At 37.8% G+C, this 14597-nt stretch overlaps 2 protein-coding genes across 5 annotated transcripts; both read left to right on the top strand.

Annotated features, from left to right (window-relative positions):
- The first annotated feature begins 232 nt into the window (after positions 1 to 232).
- Positions 233 to 6356, top strand: ttc34 (tetratricopeptide repeat domain 34). The gene is made up of 7 exons (XM_056241829.1): positions 233 to 2022; positions 2966 to 3188; positions 3300 to 3492; positions 3836 to 4002; positions 4380 to 4653; positions 4807 to 5021; positions 5489 to 6356. The coding sequence occupies exons 1-7, from the start codon at positions 365 to 367 to the stop codon at positions 6023 to 6025; spliced, it is 3267 nt and encodes a 1088-aa protein (XP_056097804.1). The 5' UTR covers positions 233 to 364; the 3' UTR covers positions 6026 to 6356.
- A 1184-nt stretch (positions 6357 to 7540) lies between these two features.
- Positions 7541 to 12575, top strand: zgc:154075 (uncharacterized protein LOC556929 homolog). 4 transcript variants are annotated; one of them, XM_056241825.1, is made up of 14 exons: positions 7541 to 7662; positions 8092 to 8196; positions 8298 to 8382; positions 8475 to 8548; positions 8703 to 8762; positions 10064 to 10171; positions 10256 to 10312; positions 10392 to 10522; positions 10876 to 10930; positions 11042 to 11134; positions 11718 to 11852; positions 11948 to 12049; positions 12138 to 12299; positions 12395 to 12575. In XM_056241825.1, exons 2-14 carry the CDS (start codon positions 8104 to 8106, stop codon positions 12530 to 12532), a joined length of 1293 nt encoding a protein of 430 aa, XP_056097800.1. In that variant the 5' UTR covers positions 7541 to 7662; positions 8092 to 8103; the 3' UTR covers positions 12533 to 12575. The 4 variants fall into 4 exon arrangements, with proteins under 4 accessions (XP_056097800.1, XP_056097801.1, XP_056097798.1 ...); XM_056241826.1 differs by having other exon boundaries at positions 7541 to 7669; XM_056241823.1 differs by lacking the exon at positions 7541 to 7662 and adding an exon at positions 7904 to 7976.
- The last annotated feature ends 2022 nt before the right edge of the window (positions 12576 to 14597 follow it).

Genomic DNA, 14597 nt, shown 5'->3' with positions numbered 1-14597 from the left:
GAATCCTAGTAACTAGGGAATAAGTACCTGGTACAATGGACTAATTTAATATAGCCTAGTAAATATTGGAATAAATAAATACTATTGCCTATGAACAGTTACTAGTACTACAGTTACTACTTTAAAAAATAAAGTAGTAACAAAAAAGATACTAGTTATATTTCAAAAGGAAGACATTTTAAAACAGCAATTTAGTGTCATTTATTTATCCAATTCATATTTATAGTAACTCATTCAATGCATGATATTAATAAGAGCAATAGAAAAATGCTTTTTAGTAATGTGCTTTCAAATTCTTTCAAAGATCTTTGAGGACCCTTGTGGAGGAAATGTCCAAATGTAAATAGCATTACAGTGAAGAGAGATGAATGGCATGCATAAAGGTGCAGCTGAACTGTGCAGAGAGGGGGACAAAATATTGCTCTCTGGGGACCCTGGCAGAGCTGCTGCTCTGTACACCCATGCTTTTGGAAATCATGCAGGATCCACCGTAGGACACATGCGTGGCCTTGACACAGGTTTCTTAGAGGAGGTGATCTCAACTCTGGAGGCCTGGCTTGATGGCGTCTCGCACAACTCAGTTGAGGGCCTGAGCAAAGGTCTTGTTGCTGTATTTCTGTCTACATTATGCCCCAATAATATTTCTGCTTCTCTTTATAAAATGGAGTCTGTCCTGCAGGGGACAGGTCATGCCTCGGACGAGATTTTCGCACGGTGTTCCGCTCTTCTAGGGGGAAAACAAATGCCCCAACCTGAAGGTCACACACGGTTAGTTCTGGAGTTAACTAGGGCTCTAGCCTGCTTGCTCTCAGACCCTCAAAACCCCAAAGGTCCTCAGCTTTATCTGCAGGCCTTTAATGGAAATAAATCAGAAACTATTAGACTTGTTAAAGAAAGGCAAACTAAACATGTGGAACTATTAATTAAAGCCTTTTACCAGCAAATGTATCTGAGATATTCCATACTTCATGCTAAGGGGCAGATAGAGCAAGCATCGAGTCCTACACAAGCAAGTGACGACATGGATCCCACCAAAACGGTTGAATTTTTACTTGCCATTTCTCCTAATGACATCCAGGTGAGAGAACTTCAAGCTGCAGTCTTGTTTTCATCAGGAAAGTTCACAGAAAGTGCAGAAGCTTTGTCGCTGGCCCTTAAACTAGATGAATCACAGACTGAACATGTAATGGCACCAGAGAAAAGAGCTTGTTTACTGGTGGGCAGAGCAGCTGCTCATTTTTCAGTAGGAGGACGAGCAAGAGAAGTCTGCAAAGACCTGGGTGACGGCTTTGCACTTCATCCGGCGACAGCAAGACAGCAATTCCAGAGCCTTTTCTCGGACAATGGCATAGGGTTGACTGCTCGCATCCAGCTGCGCCAACAGGCCGAGAAGGGCGTTTTGGAGTTCAGGGAGGCAGTTCTTATAAGGCCTGACCTCCGGTCTTCAAAAGGAGTGGAGTTGTTGGATCCCGTTATTGCTCAGCTGCGAGCTCTCTGCCACTTGGAGTCAGACGGAGGAGGTAGGGAACTGCGGGTGCGTCTAGCAGACTGCCTCCTCTTGCGTGGGGAACATAAAGAAGCCCTTTCCATAAGTAGCCAGCTAGCCGCTGCAGCTCCAGCCCAGCAGAGCTACCAGAACACCGTGCAAGTGCTCAGAGGGTTTTCACGACTCTTCACCGAGGACCATAAAGGTGCTCTGGAAGATTTCCAAGCAGTTATTAATCATAATACTCCTCACCCACCCAGCTGTGTCCGTGCACTCTGTGGCAGGGGTGTCCTGCGTATGATGGGGGGCTCACACTACCTTACTGCTCTAGATTACGTTACGGCGAGCCGATTACAGCTGCAGGACACCGCTGTAACTGTTCGGTGCCTGGTGCCATGGAACTACCGTGGGTTGCTGTGCACTGTGTTGCTGGAACAGGGAAGGGTTATGCTTGAGGGGACCGAAGAACAAAAAGCTGACTCAAATCCTACAGCAAAACAAGAGCACGAGGAAGGTCACACCAACAACAAACAGAGGTACATTTGCATTTTTCAGATTCTGAATGAAACTTAATTGTCTTGCAAAATCTCTCCTTTTGTCTTAAAGTGAATATCCACTTTGTGAATTGTAATATTGTCATGCCCACATACACTTTGTAGCATTTAAAATTATTTTAGTTTTTGCTGTTGAATTTTTAATGTGTTTAGACAAAATAGTATAGAATCAGCCATTACATGAAAATAATTATTGGCTTATCGGTGTCGATAAGCACTCCTGGAGGGCCACCTGTCTTTAGAGTTTATCTCCAACCTAACTTAGAAGTTTATAGTTGCTGTGTCTCATTTCGAAGGCTGCACCCTCCAGAGGTCACATTTACCGCGGTTGCATAGATTATGGAGGCTGACTCATTCCAGAAAAGTAACCATTAGATTCCGAGGTAATTAGTAAATTACAGTAATTTATGTCTCACAAGCAATAACAATCAATTTTAGAATGGTTACTTTTCTGAAATGAGACAGCCTTGGTGACGTATGTTTCCGACAAATGCAACCTCCCTAGGGTGCAGTCTACGAAATGAGACACAGCAAAAGATCCTGAATACCTAGATTAGCTGGTTCAGGTGTGTTTAATTTGTGTTGTAGCTGTGTTCACGTCACGCCATGTCATAATTACTGTAAATAAAGCTGTGTATGCTTTCAAATTCGCTCTTGCGTTACTTTGATGTCGTACACCGATCGGACACACTTTAAATCTGCAGTGGTTAGGTGGTACAGCACAGCCATGTGGTACAAGTCATTGCTCCCAGAAAATCATGAGTTTACACATTTTAATTTCAAGTTATACAAGCACGTGAAGGCTTTTTACCGTTCAGAATCGTTACGGTAATTACGACATGGCCTGAACGCACCTCAAGACCTTGGCCCTCCCGAAGCAGGATTGGACACCACTGTCATATTCATTTTCCTGTGCTTCCTTCAGGTCTTCCGTTGGAGTGCACGCTCTTGCTCTTCTACTAATGGAGTTACAGCCCGGTGCCGATGGACCCCAGATTCTCACAGCAGATGCTCTGTACCAGTTGGGTCGTGTTGAGGAGGCTTACCGTCTTCTTCTCAACATTGAGCACACAGCCCCACGTCCACCGATTCTCGCACGTCTTGCAACTCTGCAGCTGCATCGAGGTTTCCTCTATGATGCCTATCAGGTGCCAGATAATATTCCTTAGTTTTATCACATTTAAATGATTCAATATTTCTATGATAATAGTTTTTTCATTTTCTGCTTCATATCAAGTAATATCTCTGGTGTCTTACAGCTACTGAAAAAGCTGATTAATTCAGGAGACACAAGCTGCCTACGTCCCCTTCTCTCTGTAGCATCTTTACAAGACCGAGCACTTCTAGAAAAACATTGTCACACCGCTTCCCAACGTATACTGTGTGGCCAACAAGCGGAAAGTGCAATAAGGGAAGCTGTGGCCTATTTGTCCATTGCCATTATGGCTTCAGGTAATGAGGACATGTTAAATTCAGACACATGCAGTAATATATTAATTTACATTACAAAATATATATGGTTATTAGGGTCAAATGTAGAGGAAAATGTGCAAATGCAAACAGGAATTTACTCCATTGATTGTATCTGATTGACGCAGTTTCTACAAAAAAAAAAAAAAAGTTTCCTCTCCAGCTCTGCAATTTTCTTTTACTTTCTTCTGTAATTGATTTCCATTATATGATCTTGGTCTTTATGTTTCATGTAACTCTCATAATCACTTACAGCAATTATATTGTAAATAAAGAGATAAAGGTAACTTAATTTTCTTAACTGTGTTAACCGATTATTCTTTAGGTGGTGGCGCAATAGATTCCCTGCTGGAGAGAGCAAAATGTTATGCTCTATTGGGCCAATGGAAGACGGCTATCTTTGACTTCACTGCGATCCTTAAAGAGCACCCAGACCATGTGCAGGCTTTGTGTGGAAGAGGATTCACTTATCTTATGCTGAACCAGCAGAAGGTGTGGTACCAGAAAACAAAGACCTCCATCTATAGAAACCAAAAAGTGTTTTTAAAGATGGGTTCATGATTCAGTAACATATTACAATAAGGTTAACGCATAGTTTTATGCAATAAAATGCAAAAATCTTGGTTAATGTTAACTTCTACATCACTAATGCAGACATTTTAATTTATATTTATACATATTACATTATTTATATAAAAAATAACGAAAATGCTGTAAACTGTAATGCATTATTTAATTTATATGTCAAGTTGAACTTAATTGTAAAGTGTTACCAATATTTCAAGATCAGTGGCTGAAATAACAGACGCTTAAAGTAATATTTCCTACATGCTTGTAAACTGACACTATTAACATCAATAATTCACCAGGAATGCACACTAGACATACTAGTTGCCCTTCAGTGTGGTGCTGAGGAGGTCACTCAGAGCATGCTGTCACTTAAAGAAAAAGCAAAGAGACTGGTCAGTGAATGGTTGGGTCAGTACTGTCGCAGCAGCCTGTCAGAGACTCTGTTGGCTAACCCTGTACCCTGCCGGGAGGAGCACCTTCGAGAGGCCTTTTTGATTGGTGGAGCACTAATGAACACTGACTGCAGGGAACCCAGGTGGCACCTCCTGTACATAGATACACTATTTGCCAAAGGTAAGGGAGCAGTATATAGCATAAAAGAGTCAAGTATGTGGGCCAGTTGGTTGTTTATTCCACATCAAATGTGTTAGACACATTAAAAATGTATACATTATGTCTATGTAAAATGTGTTTTAAAAGTTGGCGTTTGAAACGATGTTTGTAAAGGGGAGGTGAATGCTGCAGGAGCGCATCTGAAGCAGGTGTTTGGTCAAGAGCCTCGAGATGTCGCAGCTAAGGCCAGGTGGGGTGTCGTGAAGGCCTGGCAGCAGAACTACAAAGTGGCAACCAACTATTTGAGTGTGGTGGCTGAGAAAGATCCAGCAACTCTAGACTTTCTAATCAGTCTCATGCAGTCAGCTCAAAGAAAACGCTTGGCACAGGTAATCACTAGTCATGTGTGTTTGTGTGTGTACCTGGTTTTTCCTACGTTATGTGGAATAAATGTCCTCACAAGGATAGTAATACCAGTAAATTTGACCTTATGGGGACATTTGTTTTGGTCCCTATGAGGAAAACAGCTTATAAATCATACTAAATTAAGTGTTTTGAAAATTAAAAAATGCAGAAAGTTTTCTGTGATGGGTAGGTTTAGCATAGTGTAGTGTATTGTAGTTTGTACTTTGTGTGTGTGTGTCAATGGGAAACCATGGGAACTTATATGAACACAGGAAACAGAACTAAAACACATGCAAATCCCACCCAAAACGGGCACAGATACAGATAACCCATTACAGTTAAATTGCACATAAATTACACATTTTATCCATTTTATTATTCTATTTTCTCTTCTGTATTGATGACTTTACTTAACTCTACAGTGTCTCATACAATGATTCTGTGCTTCCAGGCAGCATCCCAGCAGGCCGGCATTGTGTCTGAAAGTGGCCAGTGGGAGCACGCTTTAGCCCTCCTCACGCTAGCAGTGCGAGCGGTCAGTGAGTTGAAGCTTCAGTACCTCAGGCAGCGTGCAGCCTGCCTGGCCCACCTGGGTCTCCACGACAGGGCTGTGTCTGATTTAAATAAGGTCATTCAGGGCCACAATGCAGATGGGAGTGAGGAGCCAAAGGTTTGGGCAGAGGACCTTTGCCGCCGAGGCCGTAGTCTGCTATTGTGTTCCCATGAAGAGTCTGGCTTACAGGACATTTCTCAAGCCCTGGATCTGCATGAGGGACAGGCACTGCTGTGTGTGGAGGCTGGTCTGGGAACACAACGCCTTGCTGAAAAGTTCCTGCGCTTTGCCCTGCAGAACTATGGAGAGCAGAAACTTGACAAAGCTTGGCTTCTGACAGAGACCGGGCTTAAAGTGGACAGTGGCCATGTAGAACTGCGCAGACTGAGGGCTAGAATAAAACGAGAAGTCTCTGGTCCATGTACTGTCCACTAGAGATGAAACATGCTCAAGATGTTTATTTATGAACTGATGGTGAGAATGACTTTAGCAGAATGTCTCATGTCTTTATATTGATTTGTTTAATCAGGCAAACGTTATGGCAAGAATTTTTATAGGGTTTTTGTGTTGGAATTTTTATTATTTAAGTTTTGTCAAAATTTCACATTTGGTGTAGTCTTGTCAGACGTGTATATTACTTTTTGTTTGGGGCAGTATGATTTTTATTAAATGAATTAATTTATTTAGCAGGGAGTGACAGTAAATACATCTACAAGACATTTACAATGTTCCAACACAAATAACATTCAAAATAAAAAATAAAAAATTTATTTTGAACACTTTCTATTCATCAAAAAATCCAGATTTTTGTTGGTCTTCGTTTGTTGGATTTGCTGCAAAGACAAAGTCCACTCAAGTTGAGTCATTATCCCTTTCTTTCTTGTCTTTCTTGAAAGAGATTCCACTACTCTGTACACCACAACTGTCTCTCCCCTCTTTACGCTCTTCCAAATGATGAGTCCCACCACCACTGTCTCAGCAAATTTTAGAAATTGGCTGCTAGGTGTCTAGTGACACACTTGTGGGTGAGTTGTGAACAGTTAAGAGCTAAAAGTAATCCAGTATATGGCATAGACAGAGAGTACAAAAAATGTGCAGTTTTTGTTAAATTATTGCACCTTTTGAGTGTGAATGGGTTTTGTTAAAAACTAAATTAAAAGTCATTAAACATCACAGATCCAATTAGGAGAGCTGTGTGTATCACTACGTCCACAAGAGGGAGTACTACCTCAGGTGATCTTGATGCTAAACCCTACATCTCTTACATAAAACCGACACATTCATCAAATGAACAAAGTGAAAAAAGTAGAAAAAACTCTAGTATCAGATATACATTTCCTGAAAAACAGTTACAATAATATTTTAAAGAATATTGTAAGAATAAGAACCTATAAACCCAGATACATTTCGAGGGAGAAAAGAAGAGATGCGAAATGAAATAAGAAAAAATAACTAGGACAGAAAAACCAATGAGGTTTAATAAATCAATGCAAACAACAACAACAAAAAACTTAAGTGCAAACGTAATTTAAAATACCCGACTCAAAAAATCCGTTTATTCGTTAATTTAGCATTACTATATGAACATCAATATTTTTCTCAATGTTTCAGTATATCGGGCTGTCCCATAGACTGTAAAAAAATAGGTCTGTCCCTAACACAATTGGATTGTTACAATGACTGGCTCACAATATAGGCCACGAACCGTGTACCGAAAGTGCTTTTATGGTGTTTTTGTTGTAATTTTAGGCCAGGATGTTCTTAAAATTGTATGTGTTCCGTGGAAAAAAATTTACTTGGTACATGGCATGTTCTTTCGAGCGTTGCTCTTGCGTCATTAGAACGTCATCGCTCAAACGTAAACAAGGAAGTAACAAATCCATTGTGAATGAGCCGAGACCTCTAGTCCAAGTCTTCAGAAAAAGACGCTGTCAGACTGTCTGTGTTTTGTTTTACATATATTCATATATGTAACCACAGGAGAAGTTTGTATTCATACACGTAATCAAGCACATATATGATCGTAATCCTATTCAGGACCAAGAAGTCCGATGTGAGGCGCTGAGAGCTCGGTGTAAGGTAACGCATGAAAACACGACGCCCGTCCCTTATTTCTTCTGATAATATCACAAAGCGTTTGATCTGTTTACAAAAGACAAGTTCACTTTAATTTCTCTGCCATTCAGATTCACAGTCTATTGTTTGTCTCTGCAAAGATTTGATTTATCAATACCATGCTAAAATGCCTCTTTGGACTTAATAATTTACTCCAATTTGGTAACCAGTATCTTTCAGACTGACCTTTATAACCCTGTTAAGTTAAAGGAAGACAAACCTATAAAGCAAAGTCCCAACCACAGATCTTCAGTCTTAGGAATTTTGCATGGTAAGATATCAAATGCTATGTAATATAGGCAGATCAAATTATGTACTACATATTTGGTTGTAGGAAGAATGAAACTATAAAACTTAAAAAAATCTATATGTTGTTAAATCTGCAGGAATCTGCTATAATGCCATCGCCTGTGGATGTTATCGTGGTTGGAGCTGGTAACAGAGGAGAAAATTATTCAGACTATGCTGTGATTTATCCTGACCGCATGCGGGTATTATTTGTGTTTTAATCTCATATCGACAGTCAGCAACTCTGTTATTTCATCACAACCAGAAAAAATAAATAACCATGACTATAACTGTTTCCTCATAGGTAGTAGGAATTGCTGACCCCAGAGATTTTGCTCGAAAGAAGCTTCAGGCACATCACAAAGTAGCTGATCTCAACACTTTTAATGGTACGTCCAGCTTTGTTTCCCAGCTTTATGTTACAATAAAAGTGTTGGATGTGTTTTTTTTTTGGAAGTACATTTGTTTGCTTTTTACATAGATTGGCGTTCTATAGTAGAGAGAGAGAAATTTGCAGATGCTGTATTGATCTGCACTCCCGATCGTCTTCACAAGGTTTGTTTGGTCAATGTTCACATGATAGAGTTTATTTAGATCAGCATGGCATGCTTAGCTATTTTTTACTTGTTAATGAATGACATAACTTGCACTTCAAGTTGTCTGCTTTAAATGGGTTCAGTCAGTGTCCAATCATTGTTTTGTTCTTCAGGACCCTGCTGTGGCTTTAGCTAAGAAAGGCTACCATGTATTGCTGGAGAAACCAATGGCTGTAAGTGTCTTTTTGCCAAAAGGCTCCATGACTGATTAGTTCAAAACGGCTTATTCATTCAGGAACGAAGCAAGTGACTGACTTTATGAATGGGTCATTGAATCATTCACTCAACCGATTCTTTCCAAACGCCAATTCATTCACGAACGAAATACCACTGTGTGTTGCTCGGAGATGCACAACGGTTCTGCTGTGGCTTTGTTTAGAACTATTTTCATTGGTGAGATAGAGCAAAAAAAGGCAATATTGTATCTAAAATGTAAGAAATTTAATATTATCTTCTTGTTTATTGAACTGTTGTATAAAGTCAATATCACATTTGCAATTGTGCTGATATTTGGGAAAACAGCATTCTTGCTCGTGTAAACTATTAATAAAAAAAATAAAAATAAAACTCAGTAAGGGGCATTATCTTGAATTTTGGTGGCGATTTTGCCCAAAGCCATCCATTAATTTCTACCCTGCATACCGTTAACGCAAGGATGGAAATGATCCACAACCATGGGTCTATATAAAGGCAATAGTAGGCATTTTTGAGGAATGTATGGGTGTGCATGCAGCCTGGGGCCCCGGGTAGTTAAATGCCCAGGGCCTCTGATTGGGTTAATGGGGCCCTGTCCATGACGACATTATGATTTTTTTAATTTTTTTTATGGGATCTGTTGATTGATTTAAAAATTAAAATGCATTTCATACACTACATACATTATTTGAATATACCTCTTCTAGTAATTTCTGAATTAAATTAAAAATCATTTTGATATTTTTGGGGGGTATAAAGTAGAAAAATGGTACAACTGTCCTGCTATCATCATTAGGAAAAAAACTATTATCATAGTTTATAATATTATATTATACTATATTATTATTAGTTTTGTCATAAACTTTTATTTATTTTTTGTTCCCCCTCCCCTTTTTAAAATAAATAATTCACAATATTTGCAAAAAAAAGTACTATGTGAAATATTTGTTATATATAAAATATTTATTATACATCATATATATTAATAAGTTGGAAAATGTGCGGTTTTATTTATTGATGTTACACCACATGACATTTTTTAGAATCGCTAAATTTAAACTTCTCGAAAATAGTATATTAGGTTTTCAATAGCATATTAAACAACCATTAATAAAAAGAGTGCATAAACAAGATTTTTCGCTCTTTTACTATATTTCATTGACACACAAACCTCTGTGGTATTGTTCGTAATTTGTGTATCATTTTATTTTGTTATTAAATGAAAAAATATGAATATTTGTATGAATATTTGATTATTTATATTATATTGATGTCTAAGGTTACAGAGGAGGACTGCACAGAGATTGTAGAGACTTGCATTCAGAGTGGTGTCATGCTCACTGTGTGCCATGTTCTCCGATACGACCCTGTGATCCACAAAATAAAAGTAGTTACACTTTCCTATAAATCCTAATAAACAATCATATTAGCTCTCAGGCACAAGAAAACATACTTTTTTTCTTTCATTCAGCTGCTGATTGACAGCGGAGTGATTGGAGATGTCATCCACATTCAACATTTTGAACCGGTAGGTTGTGTTTAAATAAACTTGCAGTGTGTGTGTGCTGCGTGCAGCTGTGTTGTGTCAGCCCTGTCTTCTCTGATAGGTGGGGTTCTATCATTTTGCTCACTCCTTTGTCAGAGGGAACTGGAGAAACGAGGCAGAAAGCTCTTTTGCTCTGTTAGCCAAATCCTGTCATGATTTGGATCTGATTCATCATTGGGCTGGCGGACGAAGGTACACTTAATCTAACATGACTTGCTGCACGTGCACTGCTGAGCTGAAGACAAAGTAATAGTGAATTGATAGAAAGAATGAATGGAATGTCTTATCTTCGTTTATCAGTGTTTCTCTATATGTTCAAACTGATAGCATGGGATGGGTCTTTTTAACCTCATGTTAGTGGGTCACTAATATAGAAAAGGCTCTCAAGTCTTAGCTCTGTATTTTTGCTTCTGCTTTTTTTACACTTCTTTCCGCAAAACATAATTTTTCCAGCTTCTTTGTGTATCAATATTCATGATGTTTTAAGGTAGATCTTAAGGTTTAGATGGTTTTGAAATAATAGTTTTGGGGATTTTATTTTACAGGTGTTTAAAAGTTTCATCATTTGGGTCGCTTAGCCACTTCACAAAAGAGAATAAGGTTGGACTTGGACAATTATGTGTTGTTATTTTTTTTTTAACTATTAAATTAAAAACATTGCCATTGTGAGATTTTTTAAAAAAAAATCAAATTATTTCTCAATTTTTCTAGCCAGCAAAGGCTGCAAATCGCTGTTTAGACTGTCCTGTAGAGGGGGATTGTGCGTACTCTGCTAAGAAAATCTACCTGGATCGAGTGAAAAGAGTAATGTACACTATGTTTATGTACACTACCCTTCCAAAGTTTGGGGTCAGTAAGATTTTTTAAAGAAATGAGTCCTTTGATTCAGAATGGACACATTAAATTTCTCAAAAGTGATAGTAAGGACTTTTATAATGTTACAAATGATTTATTTTTCAAATAAATGTTGTTCTTTTAAACTATCCATTTATCAAAGACTCCTGAAAAACTTGCATTACAGTTTTTACAAAGTATGAACCGTTTTCAACTGTGATAATAATAATAAATGTTTCTTGAGTAGCAAACCAGCATATTAGAATGATTTCTGAAGGATTGTGTGACTGAAGACTGGAGTAATGATGCTGAAAATTCAGCTTTGCCATCACAGGAATAAATGACATTTTAAATTGGAATAATATTTCACAATATTACTATTTTAACTGTATTTCTGAACAAATAAATGCAGATAATACTTCCTTTAAAAACATTAAAATATCTTACCAACTCCAAAACTTTATTTACTATGCTTTTTGAAGCTTATAATCATATGATGCAAATAACACAAAAAGAACATTTACTTTATTTATTTATTTTATTCATAAATCAGGGGAATGATGGCTGGCCGGTTTCAGTAATTTGTCGCAACTCGGTTCCTGATATTGAATCTGTGACTGAAGCCCTCAGAACAGGACCTTATGGACGCTGTGTCTACGATTGTGACAATGATGTGTGCTCAAACCAGGTTGGTGAATCTCATACAGTTTATATATGCTTGTAATGATGTTTCCTGTCATTAACAAAGAATATTGTTTTATTATTAATTATCATTTATTGCAGGTAGTGACCATGGAGTTTGAAGGAGGCTTGACTGCCGCATTCACCATGGTAGCATTTACAGAGGAAATATGTAAACGCAGAACATCTATCCATGGTAGTAAGGTGGGACGTCCTGCTCATTTGTGTCAATATTCCAACACTTTGAAGACTGTAAGGGGGTTTAACACCTATTTGTTTATTCTCTCACAAGGGGGAACTGTCCTATGATGGACATGAGATCAAAGTGTTCGACTTCCTCACTAACAGAAGCACAAAGCACACCGCAGACACGAGAGTTCCAGGTAACTTTGGTAAAGGAGGTCACGGCTCTGCGGATTATCACCTGATTGAGTCCTTCATTGCAGCTGTGATGGTAAGACGATAGATCTGTAAGATCATTTTCTCTGTATTTGTTGTAGAATCTGAGTGATTTGATCACTCCCAATGTTTCCCTCTTTCTCAATATAGAATAAGGACCCAACTCTGATTAGGTCAGGTCCTAAGGAGACATTAGCAAGTCATAAACTTGTGTTTGCGGCTGAACGTGCCCGTTTGGAAAACAGAGTTATGATTTGCGGGAACCCATGTGATGGCGAGAGCTCATAAAAATGTATATGAGAGAACCAAATCTGCACATTGACGACTTCTTTTATATGTGTTCACATTTTCTTTGTTGTTAGACGTAACTTACATTCTTTTGTGATTTATTCAGTGATTTTAGAAATAGACAAAAATTTGCTTTTTTTTAATGTAATCAAGTCTGTTTTAATTAGAAGATTTATAAAACAGTACATGTTGAATAACATTTCTTCCATTTTATGTACCTTAAAGATACTCGTATTTTTTAATGTAAAACCTGATGTTTCATATTAAAGTTGATCTAGATCAAGTTATGTGACCATGTATTCAAACTAATCATGTGGAATTATGAATTACCTAAATAAAAATAATCATATTTTGTTCAGTTTGCAAGGAATTTTTATTTTATTTGATTGTTTTAACAGCCATCCAAAACTTGAGATAACAAAATATGGATTTTACAGAATCAATGGCAATTAAAGTGAAAATCTTCATATTCTGTTTTATCTTTCAGTGGTTTCCTCCAATAATGGTCTTCTGTGTTTGTACAAGAACAAAAGATGCATAGTCATTTTTGGTCATTCAGTGGACTATATAAATGGCTCACTGTCAATTTAAGTGGCTTGTCTGCCTATGCTTTGAATTTATATAAATGTAAAAGAGAAATCTGTATTTTTGATTAAATGAAAAGGGAATATTTCTTAATTCAACACATTTAGCACCATATTTTAAACCAATGACAAACAATCATTGAAATACATGGAAATGTAAACACTGGTGGTGTGATAGTGAAATTGTCTATAGTTATATAACAAACAGCCATTTTTTGACATTAGTCACTGTATGTAAATGGAGTTTCAGACTGAGGAGAGGTGGAGTGTCACAGTGAGTTGTAGGGTGTCATAATCTTGCAGTCTGTCCACACAGTTCCCAACCTTGTTAGTTTGGTGACTTTCTGGGCAGGTTATCTTACTTGGAACAGATTACATACCACCTTTAAAAATGCTCTGTAAATAGGTACATTGTGACTGATTTACAAAACATTTTGTTTTCTTACAAAAATCGTGGCTTTAAATATGGGCCTTGAAACACTTTGTTAATCATACACTACATTCAGCAATGATGCAATAGTGACCTAAAATGTAACTTTAATGTTTAGAAACCATTTATATTTCAAATATACGGTTCTTTTGAACTTTCTATTCATTGAAGAATCCTGAAATAAACAAAAAATGGCATGGTTTCATCTCTCTCTCTCTCTCTTTCTCTCTCTCTCTCTCTCACACACACACACACGCACGCACACACACGCACGCACACACACACACACACACACACACACACACACACACACACACAAAAGTTTAAGCAGCACAACTGTTTTTAAAATTTATTATAATAAATGTTTCCCGAGCAGGATTTCTGAAGGATCACGTGACACTGAAGACTGAAAATTCAGCTTTGCCATTACAGGAATAAATTGCATAAAAAATTTTTTTTATAATATTTAATAATATTACTGTTTTACTGCATTTTTTATGAATGCAGCCATGGTGAACATAAGTAACAGGAAAAAAATCGTACCGACCCCACTTCTTTTGAATGGTACTGTGTGTGTAAAACCATTCTTATGTAAATAGTTGATGTCAATTCAATGGATGTACGAATGATTTACACAGAATACACGGTTGAGGCATATCTGATGTCCATATGGTAGAGCGAAACTTTTATTATATCTCTTTCCTAAGCTTTGTGGTTAAGGCCCACTGTTGAAGTCATTATTGAATTCTCTTGTATATGAATCTAAGTGCATTTTGATATCTCTGCCCTAACTGACTCACAAAATGTCAAATAAATACTCTCTCCTTGCCACAATGTCTAAAATACAGGATATGCCACATTGCGTCACTGCTCAGTGGCCACTTTTCAACAAGCATAGTTTCGTTATGACTGTGAGGGAGGGTGAACACTGGTTGTGTAATGAATCGGATGACGACTAGCTCCCACCTCTAACATGAGCATTGCACAGATGGATTTGATTATTTAGCCAACAGAAAATGTTCTTTTTGCTATGACATCTGATCAGTGAGGC

This window comes from Rhinichthys klamathensis, unplaced genomic scaffold (genome assembly GCF_029890125.1).
Source record: "Rhinichthys klamathensis goyatoka isolate OS25496 unplaced genomic scaffold, OSU_Roscu_1.1 h1tg000678l_1, whole genome shotgun sequence".
Lineage (NCBI taxonomy): Eukaryota > Metazoa > Chordata > Actinopteri > Cypriniformes > Leuciscidae > Rhinichthys > Rhinichthys klamathensis.
The sequence above is the reverse complement of the archived record's forward strand: the minus strand, read 5'-3'. Positions and strand labels throughout refer to the sequence as shown.

Excerpts from the sequence above, each read along its gene's own strand:
- zgc:154075 (XM_056241823.1), top strand. Across the intron at positions 10,931-11,041 it reads ACTTCACAAAAGAGAATAAG|CCAGCAAAGGCTGCAAATCG; the intron begins GTTGGACTTGGA and ends CAATTTTTCTAG. Across the intron at positions 11,853-11,947 it reads ATGATGTGTGCTCAAACCAG|GTAGTGACCATGGAGTTTGA; the intron begins GTTGGTGAATCT and ends CATTTATTGCAG.
- ttc34 (XM_056241829.1), top strand. The coding sequence starts at position 365 with ATGAATGGCATGCATAAAGGTGCAGCTGAACTGTGCAGAGAGGGGGAC. Across the intron at positions 4,003-4,379 it reads TTATGCTGAACCAGCAGAAG|GAATGCACACTAGACATACT; the intron begins GTGTGGTACCAG and ends ATAATTCACCAG. Across the intron at positions 4,654-4,806 it reads AGATACACTATTTGCCAAAG|GGGAGGTGAATGCTGCAGGA; the intron begins GTAAGGGAGCAG and ends ATGTTTGTAAAG.